Source organism: Zootoca vivipara, chromosome 17 (assembly GCF_963506605.1).
Source record: "Zootoca vivipara chromosome 17, rZooViv1.1, whole genome shotgun sequence".
Taxonomy (NCBI): domain Eukaryota; kingdom Metazoa; phylum Chordata; class Lepidosauria; order Squamata; family Lacertidae; genus Zootoca; species Zootoca vivipara.
The window spans coordinates 30,866,393-30,881,851 of NC_083292.1; the positions used below are offsets into that span (position 1 = coordinate 30,866,393).

General features: G+C 51.0%; 1 protein-coding gene across 2 annotated transcripts in view; it reads left to right on the top strand.

The window, feature by feature from the left end:
* DNAJC4 (DnaJ heat shock protein family (Hsp40) member C4) overlaps positions 1 to 15,393 on the top strand; it is a 42,565-nt gene extending 27,172 nt beyond the window's left edge. For both annotated transcript variants that reach the window (XM_035098601.2, XM_035098602.2), the window contains exons 4-7: positions 3,418 to 3,617; positions 4,673 to 4,846; positions 11,695 to 11,781; positions 12,405 to 15,393. In XM_035098601.2, coding sequence (XP_034954492.1) covers positions 3,418 to 3,617; positions 4,673 to 4,846; positions 11,695 to 11,781; positions 12,405 to 12,552 — 609 coding nt within the window. In that variant the 3' untranslated portion in view covers positions 12,553 to 15,393. The remainder of the gene's footprint in view (positions 1 to 3,417; positions 3,618 to 4,672; positions 4,847 to 11,694; positions 11,782 to 12,404) is intronic.
* Positions 15,394 to 15,459: the final 66 nt, after the last annotated feature.

Sequence of the window (15,459 nt, forward strand, 5' to 3'; positions counted from 1 at the left end):
CCATAAGGTCCCAGTTTTTTAAAGTTCAGTATTAAATACAGTTTAAAACAAATGACAGTCACAGGAACAGGGTGGGGTCCTGAAAATATCTCTCACAAGGGTCTTCAGCATATTAGAAAAGCTATCCGACAAAGGTGTCCGACCCACCTCTGTGGGGAGAGAGTTCCACAACTTAGGGGCTGCTGCACGAATGCCCCCCCACCCTGAGTTTCAGAGTGCAGTGGAATTACCAAGAGGCCCCCCCCCCCGTTGATCACTACACCTGAGAGGGTCTCCAGGGAAGGAGGTGGCCATCTTTCGTCTAGATATTTGAGGCCAAGTCCTCCTGTGCTTCACATAAATCCCAGGGTGGGTAACAACTACAGACCAGAGGTGGCAGGTTTTTTTTAAGCCGCATGGCCACATTTCTTTATGGGGGATGGAGCACATGCCAGCAGTGGGCAAGGCCAGAGGGGAAAGCGGGCAGACCTTTGTACGGTAGGCCATGTTCCATCCATGTGAAAGCCAGAGATTTCTGCATTATGAGATTACAACTGTAATAAATGTAATAAAGAAACAAATTCATTCTGCACCCAATAAACGCCCACCTCTCCATCGTCCATGGCAAAAAGCACCCAAGGAGGGCTCAGAGCAGGGTATGATGAGGTGAGGTGGAGGTTGGAAGAGTCCTGGGGCCTAGAGAAAGATACCTGCGTGGTCATATTCAGCCCATGGGCTAGGACAAGACACAGCAATCAGGCCCACAAAGCTGGGATATTCTCTGAGCTACACAGGAAGTCCTCAAGGACCTTCCTCTTGGATTGGTGCTGATGCACAAATAAGGTTTCCTGTCTCTTACCAGGACCAGGCTATGGGATCGGACTGTCCTTCTCCCCCTACCCACCCATGAACACCCTTGAGCCTTCCTTGCTAACAGTTTGTGAGGAGAGCCTGGAATGCAGCCTTAGCGGGGAGCTTCCTCAGCAAGAGGCTTATCGGGCTGCAGCCTTGAACTGTTTTCGCCTGCCTCTCCTCCGGTCAGGGAAGCAGTGGAGCTCCTGGTCTTGGGCACGTCGGCCGTCTCTTTGTTGCCACCCACTGCGCACGGCTCTGTGATGGATGGTCTCGTGGGAATACAGGGGCGGCCAGTGCAGAGGCAGAGGCAGCCTCAGACCAGGGTCTCTGTCCCAACATATTGTTTTTGGAACCAAGGCAGCAAGGCCCTTCTCTCCTTTGCTGGTAGGCAGCTTTTTGCAAAAGCTCTGCTAGGAGACAACTACAGCTTAGCCAGATGGAATTAGAGATTTTGAGTCCAGTGCCTCACCTCCCTGGCAGCCAAGCCCAAATAGCAGGAGCTTACAGAGGTGGGTGTGAGCTTGGGCTGACCAGAGTGTCTTTAGACCCCTCCAGCCATCTATTTTATTGTGTACTCTGCAATATGCATAGTTCATTAGTGGCGGATTTGTTCTGGACCATACAGACATCGTTCTGCTTTAATATTTGTTCCGTGATGCTTCTCCAGTGTTATCGCATTCTTGTCGTTTGGAGGAGGCACTCTTGTGCTATTGTGGAAGTAAAGCGGGATTAAAAACAACAGCCGTAGATCATTCAGCGATATAAAAAGCTGCAAGTTTTCATGGGGAGTCATGGGTTGTGAGCTGATTGGCCCGATACTTTTGCGGTATTGAGAGTGGGATCATGTGCAAATGAATGCCCTGATACCACCATGAGCACAAATAATCATGAATGCACAATAGAAAGGAAGTCCGGAGATGTCCCTGGTTAAATGAACCCACTAGTCTGATTCAGGAAAAGGCAGCTTCTTATGCTCCTATTCCTTAGGTGCTGTACCAAAAAGAGAAGAGACTAGAGCAGGTGAGACTAGGACTACAGGAGGCGGGGAGGGCGGTGCACCCTGTTTAAATGTTAGCCAAAACATCTGCTAAGAGGAAGGCTAAGGTGGTTCTGGGAAGCTGTACCTATGCTGCCATTCTGCAGGAGTGTTGGAGGCCGGTTTCTGAGGATCTCCATTTTCAGTCACAAAAACTCAAAGCAGCAAGTTTCTAGTCCTTCTGAAGTAACGATACGCTTGCAAGAAATTGCATACACAAAGAAGTGTCAAATGCTCTCAAGACTTAGAATGCCGGTTCTGGCAAGTCAAATCCAACTGGTTTCTTGTAGTCAGGCTCTGAGGCGGCTTGTGTGTTACAGATATACAGAGGGAGAAGAGAAGGTCCTCTCTTGGCCTTCTGAAAGGATTTGCAACCAGAAACAAGTTCCAGTCTGCCTAGCCCCCTGATCTTCAAAGCAGATGAGCTGTTTGGCAGGGGGCTGCAAACAGGCTTGGTTAATGTTCCCAGGTGGATGTTATATTCCTCAGGCAGCAAAGACCTGCTCCCTTGCTGGAGAACAAACATTGGTCTGCAAAAAACCCCATTGGCAGTTGCTCCGATTCAGTGGGAAATTTAGATTTTAAAGGTGAATTAAAGCGCACCGTTGCCCTAGGGCTACAAATTCACCATTGTGGTTAAGAAGGTGATAGGGAAATGTGCTGAAAAGTGTGGGTTGGACAGCAACCAGTTGGGGAAGACCTGCAAATGCCCTGCTTGCAAATCAGGAACGAAACTTACAGGCCTCCTTTCCAGTTGAGGTCAGACAGGCCCCCTCCCTGCTGAACTGCCAGTGCCTATGGAATAACTTTCTTTTCTCCCAGCAGGCATTTTAATTGAAGTCTGATTTTATAGTTTTAATTTTCATTCTCTGTAAACCGCTTAGAGATTGTTGCAGTTAAGTTGTACATAAATTGCTTGATCAAATAAAATAAATGCAGGGTGAATGCTTGCTGTAGTCAAAAAGGAATGCTCAGATAAAAATCTGGATGCAGTCTGACCTTCACATAAGCTTTGTGCAAGCCGATGTGGTGTAGTGGTTAGAGTGTCGGAAGAGAACCTGGGAGACCAGGGCTCCAATCCCCACTCGCTGGTGAAGCTCACTGGGAGACCTTGGGCCAGTCACTGCCTCTCAACTTGGCTTACCTTGCAGGGTTGATGTGGGGATTTTAAATGAGGAGGGGGAGAACCATGTATGCCACCTTGAGCTCCCTGGAGAGAGAGAAAAAGGTTGGCTATAAATGTGAATAATAATAATAATAATAATAATAATAATAATAATAATAATAATAAAAATATTAAGCCAGATGGCTCAGTGCTTTAAGTCAGCTCTCCACCATGACCCATGAGTCGCCAGAGAAGCAGAAGCTGCAGCAAATCCTCTTTGGGAAATCTTTGGGAGGGGCACATATGAGGCCAGCCTTTTCTCATAGGGTTGGAAGGGACCCTGAGCTTCACCTAGTCCAGCCTCCTGCTGCTGTCCCATGCAGGGATCGAACCCACCACCTTGGCATTCTCAGCACCAGCTGAGCTCCTCTCCTCTCCACAGCTCCACCCTGACAGTGACCCAGGCAACCCTGACCTGCACAGCCAGTTTGTGAAGCTCAACGAGGCATACCGGGTGCTCAGCAAGGCCAGCAGCCGGAGACGCTACGACAGCACACAAGCAGCCCAAGAAGCTCGACCTCCCCCAGGCACCAGCAGCAGTGCCAGGAGTAACCCTTTTGATTTGGGCGACTTTGGGAAAAGGTACGGAACGAGAGATGCCCCCCACCTCTGGGAACAAAGCTTCCTGTCCTGTGAGCTTCACGCCAACTGCTCCTGACCACCACGCATAAGGGTAAAAGATCCAGTCTGTCATCCTGTTCCCACTTCCAGGCAGATGCCTGTTGTGGGAAGCTGATAAGCAGGACCTGAGCACAACAGCAACTCTCCCCACTTAATATTATTATTATCGTTTATTAAATTTGTATACTGCCCTTCGTCCACAGATCTCAGGGCGGGTCACCCTATAAAACCACACCTGCGATTCCCAGCGTACCCTGAAGTGTTCCGATTTCCCCCAGGCATCCTGGAATTGCAGAAGCCGTCCCAGCTTCTGGTTTGAATCCCGGAATGTCCTGTTTCCTCCCTCCAGTGCTGAGCTCGTGGAGGAGGATGAGCCGACACTTGCAGAGGTGCTGTACTCTTATGCGAGTCAGCTGGCTCCTTTGAGAGCTTGGTACCAAAAGACGTATCCGCAGGAAGGTTGGAGGGCATGCAATGATAATCATAATAATCATGAGGATGATAATTTTATTGTTCATACCCCGCCCATCTGGCAGGTCAGGCCAAGGGCTCATCTGCTTCAGCATCCTGTTCTGGCAGGGGCCAACCATATGGGAAGCTCACAAGCAGGACCTGAAGCTCTCCTCGCTTGTGATCCCTGGCAACTGGCACTCAGAGGCAACCCTGCCGTTGGCTAGTTGCCATTGATCACCATCCTTCTTTGTCCTCTGCCTTAAGCAATTACATCGCACCACTGGCCAGGGCTCTTCAAGCTTCGGCTGCCAGGTGTTTTTGGGCTCCAGCTGCCCGTCATCTCTTGATTGGCCACGCTGGCTGGGGGCTGACGGGAGATGGAGACCAACGCCATCTGGAAGGCCAGAACTTCCTCCTCCAGGCTCTACAGCCCCCTGCTCACCCCCCCAACTGGAGAGGGCACCAAGAAATCTTGCACCTGCCCAGTTCTGTCAGCAGCCAGCCAACCAGAACGCAGTGGTCTCTGTGCCAGCCCTGTGCTGACTTTCTCCTTTTCCCTGCAGGAGCGCATCAGAGTCCAACGAGGACGTACGGTATTGGCAACAGTTCCACCACCCTCCTTCACAGTCATTCTCAGGCCCCGAGTTTGAGAGGAAGCGTCGCCAGAACAGAAACATCTTTGGGTACTGTTTGCTCGTCATAGTGGGCGGCTTAGCTGCCCACTACATAGGATTCAGGTATGGGGCTGCTCCCTTCTCCCCCGTCTCTGCCCATCACCCCAAACCAGATGAGAAAGTTCCAGGTTTAAAGTTCTGGGGTAGGGAAGCTCAATGGCCCTTTAGGCCTCTGTATCTGGCCCGCAGAACGCTCAGCAGGCCACACCCCTCACCAGCCCTGCTCCACACCCTCCTTGAGTGTTTTTGCCTGGCTGGGATATGTCCTTGAACTCTGATAGCGTCTCCTGCTGGCCTGGAGGAAGGAAAGAGGGGGTGTGTGAGTGCAGGTGTAGAAACTAGCCTACCATACTAGGTTAAAAATTTGCACCCTTGGCTCCACCCTCTCCCCGCCCCCTCCCAAAGGTTGCCCAGAAGGGAAGGCTGCCATCGGGCTATAACATCGCGGCCCTGGTGAAGCTTGACAATGCATCATACAGATTTAGCCGTGTTTGTTTCTTCCGCATAGTTTGCTGAGCCAATGGAGGGACAAAGAGCTAAGTAGGGCATTGGGAATCCTCTCTGGCAGCACGCCCTGCTGCCTCCTCCCCCCTGGACTGCCTCCAAAGGTATCCTGCCCACACCACCCTGCTTTACCATCTTGAAGACAAGATGCGTGGGAAAGTGGGCAGCCCCAAAAGTTCTTAGGAGGCTGTGTGATTCGCAAGCCACGCCTGTTCCTCAAGACTGGGAGACAACTCCTCTCCCTTCTTTTTTTTTTGGGGGGGGGGGGAATCGTAGAATTGTAGAGTTGAAGGGAACCCCAAGGGTCATCTAGTCCAACCCACTGCAGTTCTTTGCTGATCATTATTTATTTTGCATTTATATCCCACCTTTTTTCTCTAAGGAGCTCAAGGCAGCCTTTGGGATTATGGATGCAAAGCAGGAACACTGGAACAGTATAAGCTGCCTTCTCCCAGGCTGGGCCATTTGCCCATCCTCCCTAGTATTGCCTTCTCTGACTGGCAGGTTCTCGGGCAGAGACGGGCCTCTCCCTTCGCCCGCTGCTCGAAATCCATTTTGTTGGAGAGGCTGGTGAGGGAACCTGAGACCTTCTACAGGCAGGAGGTGTCCCCACCTCTGCCACAGAGCAATTATCCTTCCCATTTAGTAACTAAGACACTTGAGCCATGAATCAGGAAGTCCTCGGTTCAAATTTCTCCCCAGCCGTGAACTCTCTAGGTGGCCTTAAGCCACTCTTTCATTCTCTCCCCCCCCCCAATGCAACATGGAGAGAATAAGAACACAGAAAGAGCCCTGTTGGATCAAACCAAACTATTCCACCAGCCTCTTTCCAACCTGGGTGCTTAAGGAAAGCCCGCAATCAGGATGCAGAAGCAAGATTTCCCCTTTCTTGGCTTCTTCACAGCCCAGCTGTTGTTTAGAGGTATACTGCCCCTGCTCGTGGAGGTTCCACTTAGTGATCACAGCTGTCTTCTCTCCATGAATTCCCTTTGCCAACCCAGTATCCTCCAAATGCTGACATCAGCCCCATCATAGCTGAAGCCATCGTTGCTTTGCATGAAGAAGGTCCCGGGCTCAATCCCCAGCAGCATAGGGCTGGGAGAGAATCTCTTGCCTGGACCCCTGCAGGGCCACTGCCAGTTGGTGGAGGCAATACTGAGCTAAGAGCCTGCTGGATCAGGTCAGTGGCCCATCTCATCCTGCATCCTGTCACGGTGGCCAACCAGATGCCCTCAGGGAACCTGCAAGCAGGATTCGGGCAAAAGAGCCCTCTCTTCTCCTGTGGCTTCCAGCAGCTGGCATTGAGAAGCATGGCTGCCCCCAGCTGTGGAATCAGAGCTTAGCCATTGTGACTAGTAGCCTTTCATAGCTCTCTTCCTCCATGAATTTCTTTAATCCTCTTTTAAAGCCATCTAGGTTGGTGGCCTTCTCTGCCTCCTATGCAAGCGAGTTTAACTACATGCTGCATGAAGAAGTACGGGCAACTTCCTATTTTTGTGGGGGATATGTGCACATTTAAGCGAAAATGTGTATACTGTATTGGGAACACCATTGAAAAAAGCCTGTGAACACCCCAGTCTAAACTTCTGGAAGCCCTTGAAAAACCTTTAAAAAAACAAACCCCACCAAACTTTACCAAAACCGCTTCCTCCAAACCTCCTTTCTCAAACTCCAGCTCCCCAAAGGTAGATGCAAGGGCTCCTGGGACTGCACTTGCAAAGGTTCATGGGATTTTTAGACACTCTGTGCAATTTTTGCTGTTTCTGTACTATTTTGAGGGCGTTTTTGACCCTTTTCATGCCACTTCTGGCTTCACAGCAATGCGTGAGGTCATGGTCGCTTGTGCCTTGAACACAGGTAAATAGAGGCGTTGCTTGTACGTCCTTTTATAAGGGAGCTTCCTGGATAATTGCAACATGCATGGCAGATAGGAGGAGCCCACATCACACACACACACACACACACACACACACACACACACACACACACACACTTGTAGGCCATGAGCTCTTTAGCAGAAGCTGGTGCTGGTTTACATTCACACAGATTTCATGTAGGGGAAGTCCCTCCTTTGAATCCAAAAAGGGATGCAAGCCCTCATGGCTCTGGAGACAACTGCCTTTGCATCCTATTGGCCTGTCTTGGTGGTACAGCGGACCCGTGTGCGGTTGCTGGTGCTGGGCTGGTTCTTTCCCTTTCTTTCTTCCCTGGCTTGCTTCGCCACCCCCCTCCCCAGCAATGCAGCCTGCCAACCCCGGCTGCCAGCCAGCCAATTCTAATTCTAATCCATTGCCTAATTAGCCGGCCATGACCAGGGAGAGATTAATCGTGAGCAGCCTTTAATCAAGCCTAATGCAATTAAACATGCCTGCTTATGCTTGAACAGGGAGGGGCATTTAAAGGGGCCTGAAAAGGGGGGGGCAGGGCACATGGGTGGATCAAATTCCATGCCCATATGGGGAGATGAGCAATAGGGGACAGAATGCCCCTCTCCCGCTTTTGCAGGGTGTCTTGCCATCAACTGCCTCTCCTTCCGTGCTTCTCAATTCCCCAAGTTTGTGGAAGGGCTGTGGCTCAGGGGGTGGGGGGCAGAGCATCTGATTTACATGTAGAAGGCCCCTGGTTCCATCTCCAGGTAGGGCTGGGGGAGACCCCATTTGAAATCTTGGAGAGCCACCACATGCCAGAAGCATCTGATTGGCCACTGTGAGAACAGGCTGCTAGACTAGATGAGCCTTTGCCCTGATCCATAAGGGTTCTTCTTACGTTCTTCTTCATTCATAAAATAATTAATGCATCCACTCACTTTTCATTCATGCAGCAGTATTGTGCAGCGCTCAGAGGATTTTTCTTCAGAGCAGTTAATATGTTTGGGTGGGTGGTGGTGGTATAGGAGGAGATACCGTATGCACCCAGTATGAACAGTGCTGGGGCGAAGGAGCCTCGGCTTTTCCACTTCCTGCTTCTTCCCAGGTTGTCAAGGGAGGGCACCTTCAGCTGTCGAAACTGGTGGAGCTTAAGACACAAGCCAGCCCCACCCAAAAATGCCCAGTGGAGGCAGGGCCGTCTTAAGCCTATCCAGCGCCGTGGTTCAGAGATCCCTCCAGCGCCCTGTTCCCCCCCCCTTTCCCAGCCGGAAAACCTCCAAGGTGCCGCTCCCGTCCCCCCGACACTGCCATGCCGTGGCTTCTGCTTTTTGCCCGCCGCGAGCAGGACTGGCAACGGCGACGCCAGACTCGCGCTCCACCGGGCAGGGCAGGGCAGGGCAGGCCGCCGGAGGGGGCTGTCTGACGGGCGGGGACGCTGCCAGCTGTGATCCGCCTCTGCCTCCTCGGCCAAAGCGGCTGTGCGGCACTGCCATCCAGGTAGCCCTGGCTGCAGTGCCAACGGGAGGCTCAACGGCGCCCGCAGCCCAAGAAGAGGCGGGCAAGGGCGGCGCTGCTGGCGGGGCTTGAGTGCTGCTCCTCCGGCTGGGAGGAGGCTCTGGGCACAGCGCGGCATGGCGGAGGCGCCCTCCAAAGCACCTCCAGAACTTGACGCTGTGGCGCCTTGCGCCAGTAGCCTCTATGGCTAAGACACCCCTGAGTGGAGGCCACCCATGGATAGATTTCAGCAGGCATTTTCCTCAGGCAGCTGCCAACCAGCTTTTTAATCCTGCTTCCAGAACCTTTGAGCAATCTCCCCACAGATAAAGACTTGGGAACTGAGGGGTGCACTTGTCAGTCAGTCCACAAACATTCCTTTCATTTTATTTTGCTGGCTAAGAACGAAAGGCGGCGTTTGCAAAGGATTCTGGGATGGGCAATGCCGTCTGCCTGCTCAAGAAGCTAAACACTCTACAATCGGGATCTAATCCAATTCGACGGACTCGTCACCCGTACCGTTTCGTTTCAGTTCTCACTTCTCTATTTTTAACTGTTCCTGATCCGGTCCTTCAGCTTTTCGGAAATAGCGTTACTGTTCACCTTTTTTACGAGGATTTCAGAGCTGACTTAAAACTCAATGAGCCGATGGTTGCTCATTGAAGCATGCATCTTGCTGCAGGGTTACTGTCTGTTCAAGTGAGGATGATGAGGCGGTGATGGATCTCTTCCCCACACCCAGCCACTCACTGGAGTTACAGCTCTTTGCCATTTCTTTTCTTGTCAGCTAGCTAGCATTTTCACGTATATTGCCAAGCAAATGAGTGACTCACCACACCCCCAAAAGCCCAGTTCATATTGGTCAAGGCATAGCTCTCAGGGTGTGCTGATGATTCCCCCTCAAACTCCACGCACTTTGCTCGTGGAGGGGGGGGGGGAACGGGACAAAAACTGCAAATTGTCTTTTTGCACGGATTAGTAAGTATAAACAAGATGATAGGAAATTAACCCATTACTATGACGTTAGAAAAAAAAATATGTGCATCAGACTTGCACTTGAACTCTCACGAAATACACACAAAGCCCATTTTGGGTTGCATCAACAGATGTCATGGATTCACATTAAGAGTAAGATGGTGGCTGGGCTTTCTCTGTGCATTTGGCTAAGCCACAGGGGCAAAAGGCAAGAGAAAGGTTAACGATAAAACAATGAATGTTAATGGTGGTTATTGCGGGCACATGCGCTAATCCCTGTCTGGGGTGTCTACCCCTTCCCCCCCAAAAAATGAAACAAGAGACCAGAGTATGGGTTCAAATTGGCCACAACTTTATTCAGCTTCAGAAGTGGGAAACTTGGCATAGGCCTTGGCAGGTAACCCTCTCAGCCCGTCTGGCTGAAGATATGCAGGCTAATGAAGTACAGTGGGAGGGGAATGTAAAGCTCAAACTTAACACAGCATGCCCTTCCACTAACCTCGGCCAGGAGTTGGCCAAAAGGCTCAGCCTCTTTTCTTTTTGCCCCAGCCCCCCGTCCATCCGTCCGTCCGTCCATTGTCCTACCTGGCCGGGGGCGGGTCAAAGGCCAGCCTGAGCAGGTGGGAGGCACCCGCCCAGGTAAGCCCTGCTCGGTGCGCAAACCCTGCCCACCTGTGGGGAAAGGAGGGCAGAAAATGGCTAACATTATCACGTCAACAGTTCAGCCGGTGATGTTAAAGTAAATACACATTTCTGCAATACCCAGTTAGCAGACAGTTGAGGACAAATTTAACGATGGTGCCCACACTTGGAAGCATGGGTCTGAGAGCTTTTCGCCTGGGAAAACCCACTCTGTACCACTGAATTGAAGCAAATGCCAACCCACAGAAAACCCAATTGCTGTTTGCTCCAGTTCTGTGATAAATAGCAGGTTTTCCCTGGTGGGAAGTGGTGGTGGGGAAAGTCTGAACGAGCCCTAAATTGTATGGGAACAAATGTTGTCATATCAGAAAAATGCTAAAAGCAAAACAGTATTAGGGGAAATCTCCAGAAGGTCGATGCAAGCAAGGTTGGCTCGCAAAAAGCGGACAAGCAGACTGTGGGCCAGTTCAGTTCTTCCACCCTCCCTGCTTTACACACACACACACACAACCCCACAACCCCAGTTTTGCAGAGCCCAGGGTAAACACACGAAAAGGCTATTAAGTGGCAATAAATTTTCTCATGGAAATTTGGGGAGATGGAAAAGGGGTGGTGGGTTGAGTCCTTCATTAGCTCTTCTTCCCTGCACATCAATAGGACTTGTATTTATCAGAAGAGTGACAGCCATGCCGTTGTTTCAGGAGGTGAGGCGCTAGTGGAATAAGCAGTAGTGGAATAAGCATGTCTCTTTGACATGCTGTGAATATAATGTTGTCAGACATTCAGGGAGAGGGAAAGGCAGTCTGCCAAATGGAAGGAAACATCCAGCGCCAACAGCATTTGTGTGCAACTGAAACATAGAATGCAGGGAACATTGGGGGGTGGGTGGTATGGCAGAAGGTGCCAGGGTCAATCCCTGATGGCATCTCCAGGTGGGACTGGGGAGAGATCCCTGCCTGAAACCTTGGAGATCTGCTGCCATTCAGTGTAGACAACACTGAGCTAGTCCGATCTAATTGTCCACTTGGAATTCCAAACCCAAAGAGTTCATCTCATCCTCTTCCACAGCTGTCTCCCCAAACCCTCCCACCCCAGTTGTAAAAAAAAGGCATGGACCAGGGCAGAAAATATATCTGACTGCTTCCTCCACCTCCAAGGGAACAGGATATTTGCTCTTCCACCATTTCTCATCTCCCTGCACTCCCACCCCAGGGAAGGCCTCTTGTATTGAGCCTAGGGCTGTAAGGGGCCACAATTATTTCTGTCCCTCCCTGGGTCCTTTGCAACCAGTGCTGTTTCCATTCTGCTGCAGTTCAGCTTGCTTAGTTTCTGTTAAATGCATTACCAACACCAAACAGTAATGCTTTACTGCTTCTCTTCCACTTCTAACCTCTACCCAAACACCTTTTTTCTCTTCCTTTTTTGTAGGAAGCTGGAGAAAGTTCACAACAACTTCATGGATGAGAAGGACCGGGCCATAACCCAGATATATAATGAGAGCAAGGAACGGGCTAGGTACATATATTCTCATTTTTTAAAACCCCACATAAATGACCCTCAGTGGGACGCAGGGGGCGCTGTGGGTGAACTCCTGCCAACCTAGCAGTTTGAAAGCACGCAGTGCAAGTAGATAAATAGGTACCGCTCTGGTGGGAAGGTAAACGGCGTTTCTGTGCGCTGCTCTGGTTCGCCAGAAGCGGCTTAGTCATGCTGGCCACATGACCCAGAAGCTGTACGCTGGCTCCCTCGGCCAGTAAAGCAAGATGAGCACCGCAATCCCAGAGTCGGTTACAACTGGACCTAATGGTCAGGGGTCCCTTTACCTTTACCTTTAAATGACCCTCAGTGTGAACTGTATTCTTTCTACAACATGACTGTATTTTCCTTAATTTCCATAATTTATTTCTCTCTCTTCATTCTGCAATGGCGCTTCCTCTGCATGGGTGAGAATCTCATCCATTGCTCTGCCCTCTTTTGACCATCACTGGCTCCTTGGAAGGTTCCCGCAATGTCAGTGTGCCCCTTGGGCTGATAAAGGTGGCTTTGCCTGTTTTAGCACTCTGCAACGCTGAGCTTGCCTGCCTGGAGAAATCCTGGGAGGTTCTCACCTGTGTTGCTTGTGCTTCCCCCACCCCCAGGTCCATCGGCTTCCAGAAACAGCAGGAGCTACTGCGGCAGAAGCATGCCGAATTTGCCCAGCGAAACAGGGCTATCTCCAAGCAGGTTCCAGGAGGAGCCTTGGACTCTGGGAGGGAAACAGCTCCCCCTATCTCCACTGCCAAATGAAAAGTAAAACTGAGTTGGACCTGAAACCCTCAAGCTTGGGTTCCCTGCCTTTGGTCATGGCCGGCTGCTGGGGCTGAGGAAGGGGCATGTCTGAGCCTCCACCACCCATTTCTCCACTTGTCCTCCTTCCTAATAGAAACATCGCTGTACTGTACAGTGAAAACTGGGCCTCTGTTGTTGTTTTCCTTGGCCTACCTCTCTTGCCACACAGAAATACGCCCTCCGCCCTTCCTCCACTCCAACCTGTTGTGGCCTCTCCAGGTAGGACTGAGAGAGACCCCCTGCCTTGAAACCCTGGACAGCTGCTGTCAGACAGTGCAGACATTACTGAGCTTAGATGGAGCCAGCGGTCTGGCTTGGCTTAAGACCAGCTTCCTATGTTTCTCTGACCAGGAGTTTGACGGGAAGCAGGGCCTAGAAGCCAAGATTGGCAACGGTCTGCATTTCCGGCTCTTGGTCTATGGCAGGGGTGGGGCAGCTCAGGTGTGGGGGTCAAATGCCTGGCCCTCGGGACTGTCCCTCAGCACACCCCACTTCCTCAGGCCACCCCCCTCACTGGTCCTGCTTCACATCATAGCTGTCAACCCTCCCTTTTTTTGCGGGAAACTCCCTTATTCCAAGCCACAGCTGTCAACCTTCCCCTTTTTTTGCTGGAAATTCCCTTATTCCAGCGCCGTTTCCTGCTGCTGTCCTGGATTGTTAGATATACTGTAGACCAGGCATCCCCAAACTTCGGCCCTCCAGATGTTTTGGACTACAGTTCCCATCTTCCCCGACCACTGGTCCTGTTATCTAGGGATCATGGGAGTTGTAGGCCAAAACATCTGGAGGGCCACAGTTTGGGGATGCCTGCCGTAGACTGTCCCCGGGACAGGTGAGGCTGCTGATCCCTTATTTTCAAATCTGTAAGTTGACGGCTATGCTTCACATCCTCCTTTCTGCCTGGCTGGGATGCTTCCTTGAACTTTGATGGTGCTTGCCTGGATGGGAAGACAGAGAGGGCCTTGTGAGTGTGTGTAGAAACTAGTCTACTGTACAAAGGTAAAATATGCATGGGTCGCTCCACCCACTTTAGCCTCTGGGCCCACCCACCACTGGCATGCAGCCCCAGAGTGTGGTCCACTCTGTTTAAATGCAGCCCTCGGTTTGAAAAATATTTCCCACCTCAGGTCCAGGGTGTCCTCCCAAGCTGGCTGTTGAATGTTTCAGCGGTTGGAACTTGCCCAATCTATTCCTCTGCCCTCTGGGCTTCAGGCTCCATCAGCCAGCACAGCTGGGCCTGTGACACCTCAAATATTGAAGGGGGGGCACAGCTTTTCCCTCATCCTCTAACTCAGTGTTGCAGCCCATCCTGGAAAGTGGAAACATACAGTCTTGACGTGGGCAGCACAGATGAGCAGAACCTCCAGGTAACCAAACAGCCCGCCACTAATTCCTCTTGCTTTGCCGCTGTGTGTTGTCTGAAGCAGCATTTTGCAAACATGAGAGGTTTGTAAGAGCAAGAATTAAACACTCACCCACACCCAGGTCCCATCTTCACTATATGTTTAAATCACTATCACACCACTTTAAACAGTCAGAGCTTTCTCCCCCCAAAATCCTAGGAATTGTTGTTTGCGAAGGCAAGGTAAGGAGAGCCCTATTCCCCTCACAGAGCTACAATTCCCAGAGTTCCTTGGGAAGAGGGATTGGCTGTTAAACCACACAGCTCTGTGAAGGTGGAAGATGGATCTTGGCACCCTTGAGAAAAACTACAGGCCTTTGGGGGGAATTCATGGTTGTTTAAAGTGCTATGGCATTGCCTTAAATGCTTAATTGAGACAGGGCCTCAGAGCAGCTCACCCACCCTCTTTTTCCTGGATAGTCACTGTTCTGGGCCTGATTGAAAGGAGATGGCTTAGGGCCATGGCTCACTCAGAGATGAAACGGATACCGGTAGCTTATTCTGAAGGCTAGTAATTCTGCATTTCCACAGTGGAAGCGATCCAGTCGCGCTCAGTGCAAAGGCATGGCAACATTACCCCGCCTTGGGCTGCGGCTGATTGGCAGAAGGCCCAGACCGGTGACTCATGCAGAGATACCACGGGCAGCCTTCTCTGGGCTTAATGCCTCAATGGCTTTCAGTGTTTTGTGCCAGGGGCACAATAAAAAGGGGCTGCGCAGAAACCATGCATTTAAAGCACTTGCCTTCCCTCAAAGAATTCTGGGAACCATAGTGTCTTAAGGATGGTGGGAAATGTAGTTCTGTGAGGGGGTAAGCAACAGTTCCCGGGATTTGTGTGTGTGCCATGTGCTTAAAATCTATGGTGTGTATTCAGCCAGGGTCCGTGTAGAGGGAAACTCAGGTATTGAAAGGACGGTTATGCCCCTCTGCCCCCTTTGGAGCCTGTTATTTCCAGCAAAGAGGGGAGGGGGGGAAGAGAAAATGAACCTTTGGAGGTAGCTCAGAGTGACGTGCAGGGAGGATTAGCAAGACCACGGCTTGCAAGGGGAAGTATGTGTGAAATGCTGGTTTAATCTCATTGTGCGCAGGGGCCTGAACTACAAAGCTTCCTGCTCTCAGGAGGGAGGCGCCGGGGATAAAGGAGCAGGCCTCAACTGCCGGAGCATGCCCAAGGGTTTGTCCCCAGCACCTGGGAGAGCCTGTGCGTGCACATGCTCACGCAAAGGATGCACCACATGGCATGTGGGAGCTTACGAAGTTGGGTAACGGCAAAGCATTCGTTATGATCATTATTTTATTGCCTTCCACACAATTGTGGTGATGTACAATGAAAGCAGCGAGCAGTTTAAAAAAAAATATTAAACCTGCCCATGCGCTTAAAGCAAAACACTATAAAATAGTGGTCAAGACCCATTTATCCAGCTGAGAAAAGCTGCTGGAACAATAATTACTTCCGTTATTTC